Source organism: Micropterus dolomieu, linkage group LG10 (genome assembly GCF_021292245.1).
Source record: "Micropterus dolomieu isolate WLL.071019.BEF.003 ecotype Adirondacks linkage group LG10, ASM2129224v1, whole genome shotgun sequence".
Classification (NCBI taxonomy): domain Eukaryota; kingdom Metazoa; phylum Chordata; class Actinopteri; order Centrarchiformes; family Centrarchidae; genus Micropterus; species Micropterus dolomieu.
In genome coordinates, this window is record NC_060159.1 from 5,765,260 (window position 1) to 5,790,656 (window position 25,397).

The window sequence follows — 25,397 nt, forward strand, 5'->3', positions numbered from 1 at the left end:
CCTCCAAGGAACATGAACGTCTGTACAAAAGTTCACAGCAATCTATACTATAGTTGTTTCAGTCTGGACCAAAGTGGTCGACCGACTGACAGTTCCATCCCTTGGGTTGGTTAAAAGTTCTTGTTAAAGTTCACTACTGAACTCCTGAATTTTCTTTAAAGGAAAGTGTCTGAGCACCTACCACTGAAGAGAATACTGACTAGTGAACAGGTAGCATTTTATTCGACATTTGATATACAGTATTGTATTTTCCAGTAAACCCATTTTAAGCCCCCAAATATTTTTGGTTGTTTGAAATTTCATTGCCTCTGGTGTGAGGGACTTAAAGGACCCAGAAACGTGATTTCAAACCTTTGTTTTTGTGTTTAAAATAAAATATTAACGACTACATCGATTCAGTATTTGAAGGTAAAGTTGTGGCCGGAAAACAACGATAGCAGTTATATATTTCAAGTTTAAAACTTAAAAAACTCAGGTAATCTGCTTTATCAGGACTGTGTGGGTGTGGTTTAATTAAATTAATTAACAGTGACCAATGAACCACCGGCTGTCCTAAAATTTTGATTAAAATGTTGCTGAAAGCTGATTGGTGAACTGATGTACGTGCCATCCCCACTGCCCCACCAATTTCAAAGTAGTGAGAATCTGACAAAAATATAAATACAGATATGTAAAATAACCCAAACTGTCTGTTTAATAGAACGTTTTGTGTTCATGTGGTCAAAACCGGTTTTGGACAGCAGTAAGATAAGCAGTATCACTCACATCAGTGTTGTCTCACTTGAGTGTCATTTATTCAGACATTTCAGTAGATTTATACGGCATCAAACAGCATGACAACTGGCATTACAAGAATGACAACCCCACCCAGCTTTGAGGTTTTTTAACCTTTGGTTCACTTGGCTCAGTAAGACAAGGTGCCACTCCCATCTCATCACAACCAGGAATGGATGGAAGGATGGGTTTTTAAGCAGTTTTTGTTTTCAGGACAAAAAAGATGCACAATGACCAGAATGTCGTGTATGCTTACAACAAGGGTAATCCTACAACATACTTTATCTGGGCCAGCTGACCAGACCAGAGGCTGTTCAGCAGCAGCAGCAGCAGCAGCAGCAGACAGAAACACTGAAACAAAAAGGGAACTAATTCTAACAGAAAGCTAATCCCTTCACTGATAATAACCCTCTAATCACAATTTTATCTTATCAGCGTCAACACTTACACTACAAATCACATATACCGTATGCATTTTTCTCACTGGCTCTGCTCTACCTGACAGGAGTGGAAACCGGTGGCTGCCAGGTGTGGTAGGAATAATACATCCAATAATATTAAAACGTACATATGCAGTATTTTCAAAGTGGTTGGAAGAAATATTAAAGGAATAGTTTGACATTTTGGGAAGTACAAATATTTGCTTTCTTGTCGAGCGTAAGATGAGATGATGGATTTTACACAGCTAGCCTGGCCCCGTCCAGAGGTAAAAAACATACCAGCCCCTCTAAAGCTGACAAATTAACACATTATATGTCATTTGTTCTGGCTTTGAGCAGTGACTCCCGCACTGCCGCTACCCGTTCAAAACATAGTCTGACTTGCCACCAGTAACATTGCCAGAACATTGCTCAGAAAGTTGACCCGTGTATCATCATCTTAAGGAAGTCACTGGCCCAGCCAGGAAATAGTTACAGCACATAACCCCACTGTAAAACCACAACGTGGCATTTTTACACTTCAGTTTTTGTATGTGTTAAATATTACATGTTAAATAGTGAGCATTAGAGGTGCTGGTAAGTGATTTATTTACCTTTGGACGGAGCCAAACTAGGATGTTTCCCTCAGTTTCAAGTCTTTGTGCTAAGCTACGCTAACTGTCTCTTAGCTTCATATTTAACAGATACAAATGGGATATCAATCTTCTCATCTAACTCTCAGCTAAAAAAGCCACTAAGTGTACTGTACAAACTGTCGCACTAACGAGTAAACACAATTTGTAGTAGACAAGCTAAAAGTTTCACTGTAATGGTCTTTAAACTTTTGCATTCTACTCAGGACAGAGCTTCAAGGCAATCACATAATTTCATCAGCTCTCTATACAGGGTTCACTTAATAGTGGGAAGCAGTCATTTCCTTACTGGGCCTCTCTTCATCTGCATCCTGGAAAGAGCAGGATGTCCTATCAGCTACTAGCTGGACAACAAAGTCTCCAGTCACCAGTACCAATCAGAGGTAATTCGAAATGTGACCATTTTAGCAGCCACCCTAGAGTTATATTAGCTCAAGGACTATAAACACCTCAACTCCAAATATTTGTCAAGGTAAAATCAGCTACGATGGACGCTGGTAGGTTTGCTGCTGTCAAGACTTTGAAACTATTCACTCAGGATTGAATCAACGCAGTTCATTCAATGTGAGTGAACAGTGAGTGTGAGTATTTTGTGAGTGATCAGTATAGTTCCTGTGAAGGTTATGAAAGAAAATAATGGTGAAAACATACAGAATCCAAACTCTTAAAAAAAACATAATGAAAACTACTCAGACTAGACAGCTAGTTAAAAGAAATTCAGATGAAAGTTCATGAAAAGTCTTAGATGAACTCAGATGCCATAAATGAGACTTCTTTAAGACACTATCCAGACAAGTGAAGCCTGATGTCATGAAGATAAGGTGTGGTTAGTGGTTCAGGCTGGCAGAGGACAGGGCCAACCTTCTCTGCTACCCTTCCTCTCTTTTTCTGTCCATGTGGAACAATGTCAAGTGTGGAAAAGTGGGGTCCTGAGTAATGCCTCTCGCCTGCTGTGAAGTGTTTGTTATGTGGTTGTGGCACTAGTGTTCAGGAGTGTAACTGGCTGGTTAGTTGGTGGCTTGAGCTCTTTCTAGTGTGCTGGGAGGCATTTTGTGGTCCCTCCAGTCTGCGTAGGCTACGGCACCTGAGTCTGGAAATTGAGAGAAAAATGTAAGTGAAATGCAAATGTGTGATTGAAAATTTATTTCCGTTTGCAAAGAACTCACTGGTGGTTCCTCCTGTCTTTGTGCCCGCAGTCCCACTGGCTCCTCCTGCTCGATTAGTCTGTGATAGAAATGATGATAAGGACATAATGTATGTATAGTATAGATGTTCAATATGAAGCTACAGCCAGTAGCCACTGAACTTTGGGAAGACTTATAAGAGAATGTCCAACTTGCCAATACCAATTCATCATTTAAGTAACATTTTAATGCATTTGATAGACAGACTTTCTAGAAATTTGGTCTATACAAATACATGTTACATGTATAACCCATTTGTTATGTAACCATTGGCTATTTTGTGTCCTTTATATATTTAATGGTAGTTTATCATCATCATTATTATCTTTTTTATTATGGATTTTAGTATGATATGCATAGTTAAAATATGAAATTGTTATTACTGATTCTGTATTCCATACCCAACGCTTGTTATTCAAGCTGATATTAATCATATTCAGAAAATAATGGTCATGGTCCACTCATAATATCCTGACAAAATTCTTTCTAATAGCAAAACTTCACATGATCAGACATTTGCACTGACTTAATCTACTTTCATTTGTCCCATGTGTTGGCATGATTTGAATCTAATGAGGCCAATATCAGCTACAGTATCACAACCTCTCTTGTCCTCCTGATGATTGCTGATAATCAGCCACTTATTGCTGCTAATTGGTGGCTAATGGACTGCAATAAATACTACATGCTACACTGAATGTGCTGTTGCATGAATGGAGTGATGCATTCAGTGACAGACTGATAGAGAGAGGGAGGGAAAGAACTTGAAACAGAGACGCTGTTCATACCGTTGTGCCGCTCACGTCATAGCCGTTGCCAGTGCTCCTGTGGATGACAACAAAAGAAATGAGAGGCTATCAAGTGGTAAAGCTGGTATGCCATATCTGTGTGTACTCAGTGTGTACAGGGACAAAGGTGCATTCAGACCTATTTGCATATGTACTTTGATTTATGGTTCAAGGCCTTCAAAACTTGTTTTGTCTCTGCCTGTTTTCTGAGTTTGTATCCTTATTGCTTTTATCATCCTGGTTCTCGCACACACAGGTATACCAGACCCTTTGGTCACAGTCCCCTGCTCTCCTTTCAAAAAGTATTTGTGTCTATAATGGCCATCATCCTGCTCTCAGCACTCTCCTGTCCTCCTTCACTGCACCATTTAATAATAGGAGTTGATCAGACCTGACTGGCTCAGCTGAGCCCAGGCTGAATTTCTCATTAAACTGCAGAAGTTTGGGAAGGGCTCTGGTAGGTCATTAGCAAACTATAAGTCATTTCAGGCTCAAGTCAAGCTTTAGCTCTTACCAAAAAGGCTTAAAATATACTATGCTGTTTTCAGCTGGTTTTAATAGAGTGTTCTTGACTGTCATTTTAATAGTCAGAATTCATAGACGTGACTTGATTTGGGACTTTATTTGACAGAGCTTGAGACCAGGCTTAGATTTGCTATGCAGAGACTTGTGATTTGACCAGGTCTTGTCTTGACTGGTACTTGATTTAGACTTACAGTTTCAAAAAAGCAAATATATTTCAGCAAATATCAGTTTCCAGCATTTATCAGTCAATTCAAATCACAAATCAGACTACTGTTGAATATACCAGTGTGCCCCCCTCTGCCCTGCCACCTTACATATACAAAAAATCTGCTGATTCCATCACTACATTCTGGTTTCATTCAACTGAGTGAAAAAGAAGCCCTGGAATGTACAAAAGCAGATTGCAGAAGATAAGACTTGTTTCACCCCACACCCCTCTGTGTCACTGTCACTGGTATGTTTGGTGTGACAACCGCAGTAAAAGGTGCAAACTCCACCATCAGGCTGTTGGTTACTGTTCCAGGTCCACCCACTTTGGCTCAACTACCTCAGCCTTAAAGTGATATTTGACTGCACTTCTCTGCCTCCTCCTCTTCAAACAGACAACGCCCTTCCTCAAAAACCACCTGTCGAGTCAAACAAGTCTCTGTTGTGTGCTGCTGAAGAATGATTAATAACAATTAAAGCCTTGTACGTCTGGGGACAGGGAAATGAATCAGCCAAAGGATTGGCTCCAAACTGTAGGAGACTTTTATACTCAGGTGGCAGTATTGGACACGATTATCCATAAATTAGTTCATACATGCACTGTTCTTAATTCCTTTAATACTCAGGAGTGCAAATGGTCAAAAGCAGCTGAGATTAATAGTATACTGGAGGAACTGACTCGACACAAATTTACTCAAATTAATTAAACTTTTTATAATCACGTTTCGCTTACCTGTTACACCTGGCACAAAGGGCGACGAGAGTGATGCTGAGGATGAGGAAGACAATGAGGGAGATGATGCCCACCTCTGGGGATGAAAACCAACCCAACACGCCAACCATCCCTACTGGAGCCATTGTCCTAGTGCTCTGTTAAAGAATGGCAAAACCCCACCAAAAGTGTCAACTAAGCAGGCGCAGATTGTCAAAGCAAAATTTATAAGCAACCAATGTGAGTATGGCAATGTGAAACTTTTACAGTGAGTTTTTCCATTATATACAATTGTGATGATGTCCACTAAAAGTCCAGCAGTTTACATATAAGCGTCTTCAAAAAGAACCATAATGTTACACAACATAGCAACAAAATACAGGGTTCATAACTTACATTTTATGCTGCTTGACTCCGCTGTAGCTCTCACTAACTGGTGTCAGTCATTCAACTGCCTTTACTTTATGTGGCTGACTGCAGACGGGTGACTTAGGGAGGGACTCAGTTCATTGGTCTTCTGTCTGTCATGAAGGAGGTGCTGACAACAGCCCATTGTGTTCATCACTAAATCATATTTGGACCTGACATGTCTACAGCTTCTAGGAACGTTGGAATGTTTTAGACCTGAGAGCTGAGCGAACCACTGATGTTAATTCATGTGTGCACTGTAGCTGCCTGCCAGGGAAAACTGATAAGGCACACACACCGCTGGCAGCTCACCGCAGGCCAAGTGTGGGTTCCTACTCCAATCTTTACACATTTTAAATATGCAGTCATTTTTGTGGTGCTGTATTAAAGGTATGAGTTATACAGTATTTATCAGATTCTCTGAAACACTAGTTTTGCATTTCTGCTATTAGGCTATAATTCCATGACCCAATGGTCTGATATAGTCATAGATTTAATTGCACATTGGCTAGTGCAGTGGTTGGATATACACTAAATACCCAGTAAAAGACAAAAACAAATACACTGCTGTTGCAATAAACATTAGTCTCTCCTGCTTGGTCTCTTTATCAAGAGCTCATTGGCTGAAACTCATACTCACAAGGGAGGTATTACAGAAAAAAGGATCATTGTTCTAATGTAGAGCAGGGTTTGGTTGCTGACTATGACCAGTGTAATTGGATTACCAGAGGTGCAGTTTGAGTTCTGCACACTGAAGTGAGGACATTTTAAGCAGATCACTTTTAGAAGGTCAGAGGTTGAGTCATGAAACTAAGGGATATTGTAAATGATGAATGGATGAATGGTTAGTGAGCAAATGTTGTAGCAGCCTGGAAAACCCCCAAACAAAAAGAAATACCAGCATGCATGCATACTTGGCGTGGCTGTAAGAGGATGGCATTCAGTGTGTGTTAGTGTCAGTTGTGTGCGTGTTTCCAACCACTCCTGCGCGACAATGCTAAAAGCCCTGAAGTCTTTTTTTTGATTGCTTGGTCAGTTGAATTACCTCATTCAGTGCCAAGGGAGGAGACCAATTATGGATTTCTGAATTAAGGCTGTATGTAAATAATTAAACATGTTTCATTTACTTTCCCTCTCCTGTTTCCCTAGAAAGAAACAACATTTTTACGTTTTCAGTGCATAAAATTACATTTATATTGATTTAAAATAATTTTTGCCGGCTTTACTCATTTTATTCAAACTTTCATGTTTTGCCTCAAAAGAAATAGTCAGACATTCTGGGAGATATGCTTATTTGCTTTCTTGCTGAGAGTTAGATGAGAAGACTGATACGACCCTCATGTCTCTGTGTTAAAGGTTCAGTGTGTAATAATTAGGAGGAAATATTGACAGAATGCAATATACTACTCATAACTAGGTTTTCAGTTGTGTATAAAGACCTTACATAATGAAGCGTTATGTTTTTATTTCTTTAGAATGAGCCATTTCTGTCAACATACACCGCGGGTCCTCTTTCATGGACCTCACCATGTTGCACCACCATGTTTCTATAGTAAGCCAAACGGACAAACTGCTCTACAGACCGCGTTTCGTCACTACGTTAAATACGTACAAAGAAGAAGAAGAAGAAGAAGAAGAAGAAGTAACGTCGGTAGTAGTAGTAGTAGTAGTAGTAGTAGTAGTAGTAGTAGTAGTAGTAGTCGTCTGGTTAATTAAAAGTAAGAAAAGAAGAGAAATTTGGACAAATGAACACCGATTCTTTAGCACAAGAGCCGATAGGTGTGTCTGGCACCGTAGTTTGTTCTGCTCTACTGGAGAGGGAGGGGTGAGTGGTGCATTCATGTGGTGTCGGAATAATCAGAATGTTTTTCCTCTTTAAATCTTTATTGCAAAAAGAGAAATAAGGTGTACATGGGAGATAAAGAAGTATACAGAACTTTGATTTGTGCAAAATATGCATTGTCTATACATATTTTGCAAACATGCGCTTTGTAAGATGGTTATTACAGTTAGTTTGCTGTCCATGTAGAGTGAACGAGATGTCTGCGTGTGGTTTATATGCTCTGATAATGCTAATCCAACACATCTTTGTGGTAGCGTCTATGTTGATGCCACATTCTGACTTCAGAGCACATGAACACACACTGAAGTCGGAAGAACGACACATCTCGGGAAATGGGACCATCTGAAGAGCACATGAATGCACCGTGAGCTACTGGTTGCAATTCGCAATCCTCACCACTAGATGCCACTAAAACTTACACATTCAACCTTTAAATAAATATGACCGACAGGAGGACATTAGCTTAGCTACAGCTAATGTGGCAACAAAAATCCACCTACTATCCACCACTTCGATCTTGTTTGGTTATTTTGTAACCCTAGCTGTTTCCCTTGTGTCTAGCCTTTACATTAAGCTAAGCTAACGGTCTCTGTACCCCAATTTCATATTTATTGGACAAATGTGAGAGTGGAATCAATCTTTTCATTAAACCCTGAAAAAGGTGTATTTCCCAACAATAACAATAACAATTCCTTTAACTACATCATTGCTATGAAATAAAAGTTTGTAGATGCACAGATACACAGAAAGGTAAGACAGAGGTAGATTGCAATGATTTACCCAGACACACGCATCCAAACTCACACACCTCACCACCCCAACATTACACACACACACACACACACACACACACACACACACACACACACACCTCTTTGTTAGTCATTAAACCGACACCAAGAAACACCCACACCCATTACTTGTTAAACACCCCCATTCTGTCATAATCATCTCCCAAAGCCCTGCACAACAGGGAATCTATATCCCCTTTCTGGGATCTGTATGAGATTTGCTCAGTGGCACACAGCAAAATCAATAACCACACTTTCACAGCAAGGGGAAAGGCAGCCTGCAGCAATCATGGCCAATATCAAATATTTGTAACATAATCCTGAAAGCACAATTTGCTCATAGAGGAATAAACCCATTTTACAAATAATCTCAATTTGTGGGCAAATAGAAAAAATAAAAACCTTTCTGATGCTAGCTGAGTTTAACACTGTTGAGGAAAGTGGACTGCATGTGCATGTATAAATCTCACAATGCTACAGAGTTCACCAACATGCTGCTTGGCCCTCACTTTTTCATTCAGACTATCTTAAATAACTGACTACAATTTATCAGTCACCAGTCCATCAAGCTCCTGAAGTTTGCGGATGACACCGCCCTCACTGGGCTCATCTCTGGTGGGGATGAGTCCGCCTACAGATGGGATATTGACCATCTGGTCACCTGGTGCAGTCAGAACAACATGGAACTCAATGGTCAATCAACCGGTGTGACTCCACAGTCGACACTGTGCCAAAGACAATGATGGTGCACTTCTACACCGCCATCAATGAGTCCATCCTCACCTCCTCAATTACCATCTGGTACGCTGCTGTGTAGTGTAAGTTTTCTTAGATAGATTTATGTATGTTTAATCAAGTGTTTAGTGTATAGTTAAGTCTGTTTTCTTTAAGATGCATAGAATAGTGTTTTCTATGCATCGGTTACGGTTCTGTAACCAAACCTGGGTTCGCCCAACTGTATAATCTTAATAAGGAAACAATAAGTTTGGATAAGTCCAAACATCTGAATTTAAACATTGTTTATTTATTTATAACCTTTAGTTGTAAGACACCACACAAATTAAAACCCCTCACTCAAAAACTGGGATTTATTCATGTATTGCCTAACTTTACTGGACCTTCAGCTTACAGTCATAAATGTGCAACAAATATTGGGCTGATGGGTCCATAGCGTGCCAGATTAGCTGCAGACAGATAAACACACACACACACACACACACACACACAGACACACACATTTACGCTTGGAGGAGATAATAAGGTCAATGGACAAATGTTAGAGACTTCAGTCATATCAGAAATGAGTGGATAAGTGAAAATATAGTTTAATGCATGCTGACTGGTGCAGCAAACTAAACAAAGGAAGAAAGCTAAGGTCGGTGCTTTATACCTTTTTGGAAGCCCTGCCCAGATGGGCAGGTACGAGCAGGCAACCCTGCAGTTCCACCTGCCAGCTAACTCCCGGTATCTGCAAAACAGGCCGTGGAGCAAGACAAACAAGAAGCAGTGGGAAGGTCTGTCACACCAAATTAACCAAGCAAGATGTAACGGGTTATTAGAGAGCTTTAGAAGTGCTGGTAGACAAGAAAATGAATAAGCAGAATTTGGAAAATGTTATGACTATTAAAAATGTTAAAAATGTTAAAACTATTACTTTAAACTGAGGCCTGAGCTTTGATTCAAATACTCATAATGGGCCATCCTGAAATTCATCCCGAGGTAATTTACTGTACTTATGAGAAACAAAAGGTGTGGCTGCCATCTTAACATGGCTGACATACAATATTTATCACCTAACAAAGAACAGGCAAAACCACAGAGACACACTGACAATAACCTGGCTTCCTTCGTATGGACAAACCGAGTCAACGAGATTTATTTGTGTTTAACATGAATGTCCAATCACCCTGGCTTTGTTCATGGTCTGTTCTAAATATTCAATGTTTGCCAAGGATTTGCAACTTTTTCCTCTACATTCTGTTTATGTTATCTCATGCTTTCCATGTCGACTCGTTAAATAGCGTTCCAAAGTCATTGGCCTCGCTGGATATCTGGCTGGTGTAAATCTACTACATATCGTCACATTGAGATAAACCAGTCTCTCATCTACTCCCACTTCTGCCAATTAAAACCCTTCAGTTCAGGAACAATTGAGTCAACCGATCACCCCAGCTTGAGGATCTTACAAGACATTTGATTTGGCACACACACACACACACACACACACACACACACACACACACACACACACACAGTAATTGGATCTGCTGAGGGATTTTACCCATGTGGAAGACCGTCCTGCCAGTTTGTCTCCATGCAGTCTATCCCTTGCCTCAGTATGAAATTTGCCTCTTTGTTCGCCCAAATCCCACTCTTTGGCTAGTCCAGTACGGTGAACACCATAATCCAAATTTGAGCTTTCACTCCATCTTTCCGTGTTGACACTGCTGCTCGCCTCAGAGAGCGGAGAGCCTTTGTGGTAAACGGGAATACCCAATATTATAAAACTTGTTTTTGGAGTCAACGAGCATGTCCAGATAGGGACAGTAAACAAAATTTGATTAAGCAGGTGCGTGTTTTCTGTATCAGAATAAGTCAAAAGATCTTGAAAATGCAACATAACTAAAATTAGGAGCAAAAATACATTAAGACACTAATAGACTTACACATGGTCAGTGCTTGAAGTGGAAAAGGGTTAGGGTTAGGAAATAGATCAAGTAAAATAGAAATAAACAGAACTAAGTGAATGTGTTGGTATTAAGAAGAGGCTGGCTAGAAGCAGCACATATATTGGCATAATGGCACTGGCATCCTGAACTCTGGCAAAATCTACCTCTGTCCTCTGCAGATGCAGTATCCACAACCTGGACGAGTAACTACAAATTAATTTTGTTTTTTTCATTAAATCCTTGTGTAAAGCCACATACTAACTTGTCATTAATCACAACCAATAATGAATAATAATGACTTCAGCATTTGAAAATTTGCTGTAGCATGCCAACCTTTAATATAAAGTGACACTGACAAGCACGTCAGCTTTATGAATAGTTGAACATGTTTCAACAAAAGGCATGCGATAAAGTTTCCCTTAGTTCCTCGCATTCACGGCAAAATCCCTGGATACTTTCACCTCTCTCTATTTTTAGTGTGTCATGCAAACCATCAGCACCTGGTAGGATTAAAGCTCTGTTGTGTCATCATATGACTGTTCGTGTTCTCTTTGTGCCAGGCTTTGTAAGGTTTATGTAATGTTACTTACTAGCTGCCAACAGAAAAAAGCAGACAGGACAAAATGGTAACAGGTGAGTGTAATGTACTGCCCCCGGGTAACGAAGTTTATTTAGAGGCCATTATGAATCACCCAGAGAACCTGGTATGGAGAAGGCACAAAAGAGCACAGGCAGCTTGGAGAAGTGCCGGTGCGTAAGAAAAACTCACAGTAGAGAAAAGAGTAAATAGACTGCGTGCTCCTGGTATGTTTGAGACAAATTTCCTATCATCAGCAGCAATTACATGGGAGGATGATTCACTGTGGAAAACTCTTAGTGAGCCATGCTTTGCAAACTATGGAGTCCATTGAGCCAACCGTTTCTTCGTTGATTCAGCAGTTAAACCCTTCAGAAATGTCAGATGACCTGCTAATTGTTCCAGACAATAAGCTCTTTCACATTCTTTTATTGTTCAGTTACTTGAAGTAATCACATTTTTCACAGACAAACTGATTGTTAAACAAAAACATATAAAAATGGCTTTATTTCTATTAACAATATTTAGTACATTTAATCTCTCTCTCATGCACGCACGCACGCACGCTTGTCACTTGTCTCTGTCTTGTTTACCCTGCAGTGTCTTATTCATGTGCCTCATTGTGATCAGTGCTGTCAGGATGCAACACAGGAACAAGATGGGGAAGAATACACAAGCCCACCACAGCTGCATCTCTCCGAATACCTCCACCACTGTGTCCCTTCGCCTAGCATAGTCCTGGAAAAGAGCCTCCAGCTGGAACACAGTGCACAGGGACAGAAACACATGGAAGATTTGGTGACCCTGACCCGCAAAGTCACAGTGACCTGGGAAGAAGCGCTCAGGGATCGGACAGGAGAAGAAGAGGGCGCACAGCATGAAACAGGCAATATGGAGGGCATGAAAGGGCAGTGAGGGCTCCTGTGTCCAGGAGACGGTGAACAGGCGATGGGCTACGGGGCTGATGTCCAGCAGGTATGCTAGGGTTGTAGGGATCAGCTGGCAGATTTTACGCTGCAATGGATATGGCCGCCGGTACCTAGACTTAGCGAAACAGCAGCCTGCACAGGAAAGCCACCCAAAGAAGGCAGCTCCAGGTAGAAACAACATCCCGATGCAGCTTTCTCTCCACACTGGCTCTGACGTGTAGAAATAATGGCCAAGTGAGCAACCATACTGATACACAGCTACACCCACATAGTCCATGAAGAAGAAGAAGTAGTGTGCATGTTCAGAGTGAGACTGCAAGAGGTGAGCTGCCACACTGAAGAACAGATACATGAAGGAAGACACCAGGAAGACACTCAGAGGTAGAGAGGCTGCGTCCAAGGTGTACCCCAGGGAGCCCACGTTGGCCCACCAGCAGAGCAGCAGCACAGGGCCTGCCAACAAGTGAGTCCACACGTTCAGGGATTCATTGTGTCTCTGGAAGAGGCTGAGGAAGTAGTAGCGCCAGTCCTGCTGGACGGGACGGTAGCCCGACAGAATGTAGGGCTCTCGGAACAGGCTAGGGACCTGGGAGGCGGCGACGGTGGGGGTGGGTGAAGGGATGAGGTCCGAGAAGTGGGGCAGACGGCCCAGGTGCTTGACGCTTAGGGTCAAGGTGCTGAGCCGCTGCAGAATGTCGCCCGACATAGCTGGGTGATGGGTGCAGGAGAGGAAGAGGAGATGGAAGACAGACAGAGGAGGAGGACTGCTGGACAGTACACCCTGTGGGAGACAAAGCTGAAAAAAGAGACAGCAAATTATTGCAGGAGTTGACTTTATAAGATAGGATGCCATGTGGAATTAAATCAATATTTGATGGGTTACTTATTAAGAAAGACCTTTTAATGGTCCGTTACCTTAACAGGAACCCATAATGTGCTTTGATGTGATGCCAACAAGCATTAACTAGGATACATTTTAAGAATAAATCTGCACAGTGAATCAGAGGTATGAAGGTGGGGATTTAAGAATGGAAGATGAAAAGAAAGTGAAGTTTCAACTGGATATGCTGAGGGGGATTAAAATTGGGAGAGAAAGTTCATAAAACTTTGCGCAAACCAGCCAGGAGCACATGCAACATGCAATGTTGATAGATTAACAAACTAGTGCTGTTTTTGTGAGCCCTCAAATACAGCAGCTGCAAGTCTTTAGATGTTTTTAATTCCCTGTGCAGGGAACCATGTGCATCAGCATCACATGCTAATGTTTTCATTTGACATATCGCCCCAGAATAAACTATTTTAGCTCACTTTCATCTGCAGTCTCTTGGCACTTCATACAATTAGAAACGTAAACAAACAACATGGGAGCATGCCTTACAATAGGCAAAAAGTCAGGTTACACTGGAAAAGCAGGTATATAATCAGATTTGTAGCAGTCACCCAATTAGTAGCTACCCTATGACAGGCACACAGAGAACGTAAACAACTATTGTCACCAAGGAAAATGAGCAGCTGTGGAGGCAAAAAGCCACCCATCTGAGGAAAGCCTGCTTCTGAATACAACTAGTGTGTCCCCACCTAATGGGTGCGTCCTGACAAACTCTTGTCCCAAAAACACATTCCTTTGACCAAGTACGCCTGCGCCTATTAAAATCTTCCAAGTTACAATCAGAGTTTTCAACTGAGTTTCCCGTAATGTGCATTTTTTGCTCTTAAGCTATGTGCTGCAGAACCAGTCCTTAGCAGAAAACATCCATCACACAGGTCAACACCACAGAAGAAATGGCTATAATAAATATTTTCATTCATCAATAGTCGCAGAAATTAATGACCTCCTTAAAATGATGCGTGTCCTAATTAATACAACACTGTAAGATGTAGCTGTGTGAAGTTGGTGACAAGATCTTAGGAGAGGAGACATCATCTCACCTGCTTGTATCGACAGAACACCTGTTGCCAGTCTGGAGCCGCACGTCTCTACAAGAAGAAAAAGACAGCCGAACTATACTGCAGCCTTTTCCCCCGCAGAAAGTGCAGAGTCATAGTTAACTACAGCATGTTGAGGTAAAGAAGTATGTCTGAAGCTGAACGGAGGAAAAGGGTTGAGACAAAGCTGACCCAGCTGCCCAGAGAGTTGGGAGTGTGGGCGGGGTTAAAATGACCAGAAACGCCCCGAGGAGACGTCATGAGCCTAACACTATTTTCTTATAATAAACATTTGTCGATGCTTGTACTTTGACAGCGACGTTCATGTGTGTGTGTTATGTCGTTTGTATTTACGTATAATTTGTAATTTAGCCTAACCTGTAGGAGTGCATTGTGTCATTGTTTCTAATGACCAGAATTCTTTATTATTATTGTTGCCAAAAGTCCCGAAGAAAAAACATTATTGGTAAAACCAAATAACGATGTTCCATGTTTAAGATTGCATCCGTGTCTCCATCTAGCCTACTGCCCGGTACTATACACAGCATTTATAATCAGAACTAAGAAAGTCTGCTGCATGTGGGCTGCTTTACTTCAGCAGGGTACTGGATAACACGCCAACAAACACGATTATCTTGTGCGCGCAAGTTATAAGTTCTGCACACAAAATAAAAGAAAAATAAAATCCTCTTTCAGGACTTTAGTGGATTCGAAAATTTAGCGTCTACTGATGGGATTTATTTTAAATATTAGTAATATATATTATAATATTTTCTATATTAGACAATGTTGGGCATCAAGTCGAACAAGGACAAATTATTTAAAGTGAAACCATCTATAGAGCTGCTTAATTTTTCCATGAGGGCACATTATTGCGTTGATTATGTACCAATTTGCACGCAATTGAACATACCTGTGGCAGCCCTGTATAGCTACAACAAGCACCCATCAGTTCTGACTGGCTTTTATTGTTCTGGACATCCTCGTTTTTGTCGCCATCTCCTGGACAAATTGACAAACACGGGGTTAGCTTGGGTACGCTTGGCTTCTCCTTTTTTAACAGCCCGCCCCTTCCTGCTCTGTTTTCGCGCGAGTTCTCTTGAGGGGCGGGGTCATGTGACGTCACGGTGGTTTCTATTGGACAGATGTACGTTTACCCGCCGACTATGCAAAATATACGTGCCGAGTTGACCAATCGCGTCTTACGCTTTACTTGTACCCGGCACGCAGTGGCGCGAAAACCCTGCAGTGTGTGGTTTGACGGCAGCGGAGCACGCACCGTGCGGAACTCTGTGCAATATTGTAAGATTTTAAAGTAGAATAAATAATCGCTCGCAATGGCAACCGACGTCGTAGATGACCAGGAGATGAGAGAGGCTCAGAGGGATTACCTGGACTTTCTGGACGACGATGTAAGTCTGTCTTTTATCACTTTATTGTGGGATGAAATGAGAAACCATGCGCTCACAACAAAAGAACCAACGTTACCCTTCATTTGGCGAGTTTGCAGGAAGCATCGCTGTTGACAGTTAAATTACATTACTTTGCAAATGATACGCGTTACTGTCCGCTTAGTGCTGAAGTTTAGTCTGCTTTGAGTCCAGCTCTTTGTTTAGTTAGCCGAGATCCCAGTGAAATCCAGGTCAAATTATTTTCGGTTAAAACTGAATTAAACACCAACCCTTCCGCCCGTTTTCTGCAGCAAGACCAGGGGGTTTACCAAAGCAAAGTCCGGGACATGATCAGCGAGAACAAAGCTCGACTCCTCGTCAACATCAACGACCTGAGGAGACGCAACGAGGCCCGGGCTGCGAAGTAAGGAAGGGACCTCCATAGCTCTTGATGACTTGTGTAACGTTCAAAAAAGTTTTGGGAAGGAAGGCTGAGCTGATCTGAGAACATTTGGCTGCTTATTTTCAGTGGTAAAGCTGAATTTTGGTGTGTAAGTTAGCTAATATTGAAACCAATTCGTGATCACTCTACTGCTGCCACTTTTGTATGTTTTTGTTGTCTGCTTATTTTCACATCTGGCTATGGTGGCTGTTATTCTGCCGAAGGTGGATAGTTTTGCTTTAAATAAAATAAAAAAAATTTAGAGACAGTATGGAGCTATAGGAGTTTGACATTAAACCTCTGTTTCATCCTACTAACAGTGGTTTAGTTGAATTGGATACATAGATGCATAAAGTAAATGGAGTGTAGCAGCAGACCCTGAATACACCATGACCAGTGGAACCAACCTGATTGTGACCATCAGTTTTCTGGTGTGATTTTTATTCTCCTATATGATGACAAAAAAGCACCCGGAGTAAAATAAAAGCCATTGTTTTCTTGTCCCTGCCAGGCTGATGAGCAATGCCTTTGAGGAGCTGCTGGCTTTCCAGCGTGCTCTGAAGGACTTGGTGGCCTCAGTGGACGCCACCTACGCCAAGCAGTACGATGAGTTCTACATCGGCCTGGAGGGCAGCTTCGGCTCCAGGCACGTCACCCCCCGAACCCTGACCTCCCGCCTGCTGGGCAACATGGTGTGCGTGGAGGGCATCATCACAAAGTGTGAGTTGAGTATTTGATTTCGCCCTCTTTGGGGTCTACTGATCACTACTTCTCTATTTGACTGTACTTGACGTAGTCTTAGTTTCAAAAGGTTTCCCTCCCAAGGTAATAAGTGTGTTATTTCCCTGTTGGCATTCTTCTTCAGGTTCTCTGGTGCGCCCTAAAGTAGTGCGCAGCGTCCACTACTGCCCGGCCACCAAGAAGACTATGGAAAGAAAGTACACTGACATGACCTCGCTGGACGCCTTCCCTTCCAGTGCTATCTACCCCACCAAGGTAAATATGCTAATATTACACATTTTAGTTACCTAAGTGACACTATTACCCAGATTAGCAGTTAGTGATTCACATATGACTTTACTACCTCTTTTCCTGTCTCTGAACAGGATGAAGAGAACAACCCTCTGGAGACAGAGTTTGGTCTTTCCATCTACAAGGACCACCAGACCATCACGGTGCAGGAGATGCCAGAGAAGGCCCCTGCTGGCCAGCTGCCTCGCTCTGTGGACATCATCCTGGACAACGACCTGGTGGACATGGTCAAACCAGGAGACCGAGTGCAGGTTATCGGGACGTACCGCTGCCTGCCGGGCAAGAAGGGGGGATTCACCTCTGGCACGTTCAGGTGAGATGGGATGAAGTGTGTGCTGGAGGTCAGATCTTAACTGTTGAGCTGCTGAGTTTATCCTCCATCATTATTATTCATTTCCCACCCTTTTCGTACTCAGGACCATCATGATAGCCTGCCACGTCAAGCAGATGAGCAAGGAAGTGTCCCCCTACTTCTCAGCGGACGACGTAGCCAAAATCAGGAACTTCAGCCGGACTCGCTCCACAGTAAGGCTCCAGTCTTTCTGCCTGGACGCTCACAGCTATTCCGTCTTATGAAACGTCAAACATGAACTAAATGAGGAAATCACTTCTCCCCCATCTGTTTTTACTCAGGATGTGTTTGATCAGCTGGCTCGCTCCCTGGCTCCCAGTATCCACGGTCACGAGTACATAAAGAAGGCTATCCTGTGCATGCTGCTGGGCGGTGTGGAGAAGGTGCTGGAAAATGGATCTCGCATCAGAGGAGACATCAACATCCTGCTAATCGGTACCAGAGTTTTTAAATTATATTATTTTCTCCAAAGTCATTCAGTCTTTAGTCATTGTCCTGGTGAGCTGTCTGCTGCAATATCTAAGACTTGGTGGTTAATATCAGATATCTCTCATCATGCATTCCTCTTGACCAGGTGATCCATCAGTCGCCAAGTCCCAGCTGCTGCGTTATGTGCTGCACACAGCACCCAGGGCCATCCCCACCACTGGACGAGGCTCCTCCGGAGTGGGTCTGACTGCTGCAGTCACCACTGACCAGGAGACTGGTATGACACACACTCATAAATGTACAAACACACCCACTGTGCGTGAAAACACCCGCGCACAAACTTAAAACCTTCACTTTTCTGGTGTTTACTGTAGCGTACATGTCTTCTGTGTTTCAACTAGTGAACTCATCTGTCGCTAATTTCTTTCCCACCCAAGGCGAGCGTCGCCTGGAGGCGGGTGCCATGGTGCTGGCTGACCGCGGTGTGGTGTGCATTGACGAGTTCGACAAAATGTCCGACATGGACCGCACGGCCATCCATGAGGTGATGGAGCAGGGCCGCGTCACCATCGCCAAGGCTGGCATCCACGCCCGCCTCAATGCCCGCTGCTCTGTGCTGGCGGCTGCCAACCCCGTCTACGGCAGGGTGAGCCGCCGATCTAATAAGAACTTGTTTGACCTTTCAGCCACATGCATGTTTTGCTTGACTCCAGGCTGATCTAGATATTTCTTTTCGCTCTCTTAAACTGTTAATCCTGCTCTGTCTTTGCAGTACGACCAGTATAAAACTCCCATGGAGAACATCGGCCTCCAGGACTCCCTGCTGTCACGTTTTGACCTCCTGTTCATCGTGCTGGATCAGATGGACCCCGAGCAGGACCGCGAGATCTCTGATCACGTGCTGAGGATGCACCGCTACCGCAACCCCCGTGAGCAGGAGGGAGAAGGTACTGCGCATCAGGACTTCTTAAAACTGTATTCTATGTAATAAGTTGGTGTTTATTTAAAACTGAGTGTTTCCTTGGTTTGTCTTTAAGCCATGGCTCTGGGTGGGACAGTAGACGTCCTGGCTACTGAAGACCCAAACGCAGTAGCAGAAGAGCAAGAGGAGCTGCAGATCTACGAGAAACACAACAACCTGCTGCATGGAAGCAAGAGGAAGAAGTACGAACACAATATCTACCATGGCATGGAATAAAAACTGCCCAATACAACTTTTCACTTTTGATAAATGTCTTTTTATCTTTTGAGTTACTGTTAAAAGTACGGTAAACATCTGGATGACGGTTTAAGTGACTCGCTAAACGGTAAAACGATATTTCCTTTTGTTTCAGGGATAAGATTGTGAGTAAGGAGTTCATGAGGAAGTACATCCACATCGCCAAGGCTGTGACACCTGTGCTGACAGAAGAGGCAGCCAATCACATCGCAGAAGAGTACTCGAGGCTGAGGAGCCAGGAGCAGATGGGTGCTGATATCGCCAGGGTGAGCAGACGCATACACACAGATGCACTATACGGATTTCGGCGGGGGGGCACTTGCATGTAGTTTGGTGACCTGACCTCATTCCCAGCATTACTCAGCACAACACCAACCTGAGCAAAGGTCCAGTAGGCCATTTTCATGTCGTAGCAGCAAAAGCACAGGTGTTATAACATTAACAATGTTGTTGTTCTTTTCACGTGTCCCAGTTAGTCATGGAAGTGACCCAGTGCCAGGAAGCTGAAGCAGCTAAATATAGAGTGAGGTGTGGGGCATAAATGTGCAGTGCCAGAAACGATAATGAAAAGGACGCCAAGTTGTGAACATTTGTCATAAATTGGAAGAAATACAAGAAATCAGGAGAATTGGGCTCCAGCAGAAAACTGGGAGAGGGCTATGAAAAACAGGAGTCTCCTGTGAAAATCAAGAGGATTGGCAATCTCTATGCCTATCTGTCTGCATGCAGGTCACTTTCAGGCTGTGGCTAGTGCACACTGGAGTCTGATACAAGCCACGTTTATGAGAAAAACAAAGCATGGATCTGGGCAATAAATCGGAATAGAGTATGAAGGCCAGCAGTGTGAACATAGCTAAATGCCTTCTGTGAAAGAGCCAAAATAAATGAAAACACCGGTGTTGGTGACATTGAAGTGTACTCAAGTCATTTAGCATACTAAATGATAATGATTTCACTTGCATTTGGAATGTGCACTTGATGGGCACTGTTGCTGCACAATGAAATGCACAAATGGAGGAGCTGTTTAAAAAAAACAAAGAAAAGATAATGGTAAAGGCTCGTGCAGACTACACAAATTTCAGCGTCGGCTGATTCCTGTGCTGTTCACACTTACGTGACTGATCGGTGACAGGGTCACACACTACACGAGCTGACGACTCTGTCACCCGACGCACACGTGAAATGGGAAATGATGTGCACAATTGGTATATAGCTCTAATTACAGGAACAAACACACAAAGAACAGAAAATTTGAGTTGTGCCTTTTACTCCTCAGACATTTTGACATTGAAGTCTGGCAGGAACAGCACAGGTGTTACATTATAATAACATTAATGAATGCTTCTCAGTGTCCCAGTGAACCAGCAGGAATGGCCCAAAGCGAAGATGGGTTAAACTTGGTCACAATTATGTACACTAACAATGTTGAGTATTTTATGTACACAAACGATTTGTTAGCTCCTGGTGACAGTTTAAAAGGATGATTGTCATCTGCCAGGAGGAACAATGTACAACTGCTAGAACCTGATGTGTTTGCACCATGTGAGCGCGCTCTGACCTCGTTCTCTCTCCTTCTCCTCCTCAGACCTCTCCAGTGACGGCCCGTGCGCTGGAAACTCTGATCCGTCTGTCCACAGCACACGCCAAGGCCCGAATGAGCAAAGCCGTGGAGCTGGAGGACTCAGAGGTGGCTGTGGAGCTCGTCCAGTTTGCCTACTTCAAAAAGGTTTGTGCAGCTATGTCTGTTAAAGAAAGCATTGATTTCGCCCCCAAACACTGGGGTAAAGGAAAGGCACATATTTCTGCAGCTCACATGGGGGTTTTCTGGTTCCCTCTGCAGGTCCTGGAGAAAGAGAAGAAGCGTTCAAGAAAGGACCGGGACTCTGGTTCAGAGGAGGAAGATGATGAGGAGGCCTCCACTCAGAAGTCACAGAGAACTGCAAGGAAGAGGTAGACACTTGGTCACACACAGATACACACCTTCTGCTGGCTTTCCTTACTCTGCATCTCCCAGTGTACAGAGTAATAAAAAGCTGCAATTTAAAGTAAGTATTGCTGTTGTAATGACACTAATCTGTGTGTCCTGCAGGGGGCGGCGTGGTTCTCAGGGCAGTGAGCCCTACAGCCCGTATGACTTCAGTGAAGAGCAGGATGTCCCTGAGAGTAAGCATCACGTTTATTTCCTTCCTTCACTGCTGCAGTCTGCTTTTGCATTCTCAGTGACCAGACATAACTGAGCACATTTTCAGTTGGGGCATGTACTTTTCCCATGGGGCACTTTTTTTGCCCCACTTACTTACGTATATACACTTAAAGGTCCTGCGTGTAATATTTCTGAGGATCTGTTGACAGTAATGCAATATAATATCCATAACTATGTTTTCAGTGGTGTCTAAAGACCTTACATTATAAACCATTGTTTTTATCACCTTTTAGAATGAGCCTTATCTATCTCCATAACTGCAGGTCCCCCCCTTCCATAATCGCCATGTATCTACAGTAGCTGAAAACGGACAAACAGCGTTACAGAGCATCACTACGTTCTTGTTCTACTTCTGGTAGAATTCAGGCAGTGCAGACACTCATTACTATATTGAATATGTACGTTCAAAGAAGTGGTAGTATTATACTGCAGGGGTCGGCAAATAAGTTTAGCATCATAGCAATATTTTCAACCATTAGATGCTGGATGTGAATATAGGCCATAATATTGACTTGCATTAACATGTTGTTTAGTCAGCTCAGTCAGTAAAGCACAGGACTCACAACCTAAGGGTTGAGCGTTTGATCCCACCTCTGGACAAATTATTATATTTTTTTTCTCTCTTCAACAAATGGATTCTGCAGCAAATGCACAGCACGGCATCTGCAGCACTGTTTGTGTTTCGGTGTTTGTTCCTCATCCATCAACCTACAGACGCTTTTGCATTTCCTCAGTATCTCCAGGCAGAGGACATTTAGGGGAATCACGTTTTCTGACGGCGCTTTTCTGAAAGCTTAGGTCAACTCCAAATACAGCATTACAGTAGACAAGATTCTCACGTTTTTATTTTGTAGGCAAAACCGCTAAAGAGGAAGTGATTATGTGAGTAACTGTTGCTGTCATGACTGATCTATTTCAGCAACGCTATCAGCTAAATGTATTTATTTATATTTTTTGCTGCTATCAGAGCACCGTAATCTGGCGGCGGGCCAGATATTATTGTTGCCGGGCAATTTTGGCGAGGGTCCATATTCATTGAGAGAATGAATGTGTTTCCCTGGTCAATGTTTGTATAAACGGTGAGTGTTTAACACTCTTGGCTTATGTTTCCCATGTTGTCGGTCAGTATCCAAGTTACAATAACATAGTTTTACTGAATAATTAAGTAAATATAATTTCTTAATAAATATACCTAAAGAAATCTCATTTCTTGACTGACTACTCTCTGCTGTCTCAGAAGAGACACCTTTTGTGCTGTTGCCACTGTAGCTGTGCTACACTCTTTCAAAAGTCAGGGGGCAGTGGTAGACTGGATAGCTGGTTGCAATTTGCAACCCTCACCATTAGATGCCACTAAATCTTACACACTGAACCTTTTAATATTTTCAATGCAGTATTTAACTTGAGTAAAGGATCTGTATACTTCTTCCACCACTGCTGAAAATAACAATGACATGTAGTAACCTGACCTTCTAACTTTTATTGTTTTTACTTTGTAGTGGGTATTTAATGTTGTTCAGCAATGTTTAAGATTTTAAACAGTTTCAAGGGTCTTTAAAAATCTGGAACCTTGTTGTTGTGACTGCATGCAGGTTTCCAAGCATTCTTCGTATCTATTTGAGTTCTCACGTTGGTCCTTACACTCTTTAGTTCAGGCTGGCACTCCGAAACCAACCAAGCCATCGCAGGAGGAGGAGCCCATGGAGGCCACGACACAGGCTGGAGACACTGAGCTCTCAGCAGAGAGGTGGGTGATTGGATTCAAACAGCTTGAAATTGTCAGTGTCAAGTGCAAGTGATCAATATATTATACATCTGATCAAGATGTGTTGCCAGAGACTTTTAACCCCCCCCCCCACCCCAAACTTAAGTCTGAGCAAATGACTCCAGTGCCATAAGATGTTAAATCGACTGTGAAATGTTATCAAACCTGTCCCCGTTTCCTCCACCAGGCTGAAGGAGTTCAAGTCGTCCCTGTTCGCAGTGTTCCAGTCTGCTCACGCTCAGTCAGTGAAGATGAAGACCTTGATGGACGACATCAACAAGGAGCGTCAGAATCGGTTCTCTGAGCCAGAGGTTCGATCAGCTTTGGCTCGCATGCAGGACAACAACCAGGTCATGGTGGCCGATGACATCATCTTCCTCATCTGAGGGAGGGACAAGATGACGGTCTTCTGAAATGTATTACATGGACTCTGAAACTCATTTTGTCAATATGCAGCCTAATGTTGCATACTCAATCAAACCAGTCAGACCCTGACCTATAAGCGGCGCTTCCACACATATAGCACCGATAATTATTCCAAACAGTTTATTCTTGTGATGGATTTGGATCCACAATGTTGCAGATTGTTCCATCAACTTGAATATTTGAAGCAGGACCATTGCAAAAGCCTTAATCCACTATGGACTTGTTTCTGTTCGGTAGAGGTACTTTATAATGTCTTTATTACCATGTAGCAACAGACTGCTGGTGTAACTGTAGAACATGTCAGTTTATTTAAAGACCGCAGAAGGGTGCTGCAGCCCTGTGCAAGTTTCATTTAGCAATGTAATGTGCATTACTGCACCATAATATGGACATTATTCAGTTGTTTTACCGACATTACTGTGGTATGGATTTGTATATAGTTGAAAAGTTTTGAAATTAATTGTAGTTGTGTATTCAAAAAATAAAATACCCATGCTTGGAAAATGACTTTGGTTCCTAAATGAACTGACAGCACCGTGTTACTTTGTACCTTTTACTTCATATGCATCATTGCTCCCGCACCTTAGACACACATACACATGGTGTCTCAATCTCAGCTCTATAATGTAATTTAACTGAGCCTCTGATCATTCTGAAGATAAGAATCACTCAAGTTGTGCTCCAACCCCAGATGAGGCGCCAGAAACCGTCACTGCCGCCACCATCCAGTACGTGAGCTCTCAACGCCCACAGCTGACTCATCACAGCAACAAAGGCTCTCGCATCTTTCGCTTAAGCCAAGACCAAGTTTAGTTTTAGTTTTTCTTTTATAGATAGGTCTCAGGACCTAGTAACTATTATGAATAAACAGCATATTCACATCAATTGAATGCATGTACAGAACATCATTAAATGAGCCATTAAAATAAATATTCGTTTGGCTCTCCTCAAGTAATCACACCAGCTGACCCCTGAGTACAATAAAAAAATGATAGTGTACATACAATCCTAGTGGCTGTCAGGATCACATGTCTGTGATTTAAATGTTTATAGATCATTGATGCAATAAAATGTGGACCCACCAATTTGCTGGAGCCAAGCTAGACGTGAAATAAAATACTGCTTATACCCAAAATAAACCACTAGAGGGCAACAAAAAAAACTTAAAAAAAATAATTAAGAATTTCAAAACATGAACAATTTCTATTTTCACCAAAACATAGATAAAATGAACAATACACAAACTCTCAAGCTGGTGACTTGTTCATATGTTTGTTTGTTGCTGCAGAAACTCAGTCACCTCATTTTGCTGATACAAGATGGAAATGTATGCATGGAAAATGTCAACAGTACTCATGCACATGTATGTGTTGCTGTTAAATGGAGGAGGCTATCAGTATTAGGACGAGGATATTATGTTAGTATACCACCCCAACATAACACTTTCAGTAAAATATTAAAATAGTAGTATTTAATATTAGTACATAATGTTGGTATGTCAGTATAGCTTTATTGGTATACTAGTCCTAGTGGTACTAGTCAGAATAATTTCAGCTAGACAGTAGCTACAGCAGGTTGGGAATCACAGGGCCAACATTTATCATTTTAGTAGTTTTTGTTTCATTAACCCAGAATAATATCTGACTTGTGGTTAGTCTCCGAGTATCAAACAAAAAAATCAGTAAATCATCAGATTATATGTGTCAATGGTACCTGTGTAAGTGTTAGTTTAC

At 42.4% G+C, this 25,397-nt stretch overlaps 2 protein-coding genes across 2 annotated transcripts; one reads left to right on the forward strand and one right to left on the reverse strand.

The window, feature by feature from the left end:
• Nucleotides 1-12,039: 12,039 nt before the first annotated feature.
• On the reverse strand, nt 12,040-14,628 carry paqr8 (progestin and adipoQ receptor family member VIII). Its single transcript, XM_046060817.1, has 2 exons — nt 14,409-14,628; nt 12,040-13,275 (listed from the first exon to the last, which is right to left on the reverse strand). Exon 2 carries the CDS (start codon nt 13,183-13,185, stop codon nt 12,121-12,123), a length of 1,065 nt encoding a protein of 354 aa, XP_045916773.1. The 5' UTR covers nt 13,186-13,275; nt 14,409-14,628; the 3' UTR covers nt 12,040-12,120.
• Nucleotides 14,629-15,633: 1,005 nt separating this feature from the next.
• mcm3 (minichromosome maintenance complex component 3) lies at nt 15,634-24,171 on the forward strand. The gene is made up of 17 exons (XM_046061236.1): nt 15,634-15,817; nt 16,108-16,220; nt 16,750-16,958; nt 17,104-17,234; nt 17,345-17,583; nt 17,687-17,795; nt 17,904-18,057; nt 18,197-18,328; nt 18,489-18,697; nt 18,824-18,998; nt 19,089-19,215; nt 19,386-19,536; nt 20,856-20,996; nt 21,111-21,220; nt 21,360-21,433; nt 23,124-23,220; nt 23,426-24,171. The coding sequence occupies exons 1-17, from the start codon at nt 15,743-15,745 to the stop codon at nt 23,622-23,624; spliced, it is 2,445 nt and encodes an 814-aa protein (XP_045917192.1). The 5' UTR covers nt 15,634-15,742; the 3' UTR covers nt 23,625-24,171.
• Nucleotides 24,172-25,397: the final 1,226 nt, after the last annotated feature.

Coding starts and splice junctions, on each gene's coding strand:
- paqr8 (XM_046060817.1), bottom strand. CDS start 13,185: ATGTCGGGCGACATTCTGCAGCGGCTCAGCACCTTGACCCTAAGCGTC.
- mcm3 (XM_046061236.1), top strand. CDS start 15,743: ATGGCAACCGACGTCGTAGATGACCAGGAGATGAGAGAGGCTCAGAGG. Junction 17,584..17,686: donor TTCACCTCTGGCACGTTCAG/GTGAGATGGGAT, acceptor TTTCGTACTCAG/GACCATCATGATAGCCTGCC. Junction 18,329..18,488: donor CACCACTGACCAGGAGACTG/GTATGACACACA, acceptor TTCCCACCCAAG/GCGAGCGTCGCCTGGAGGCG.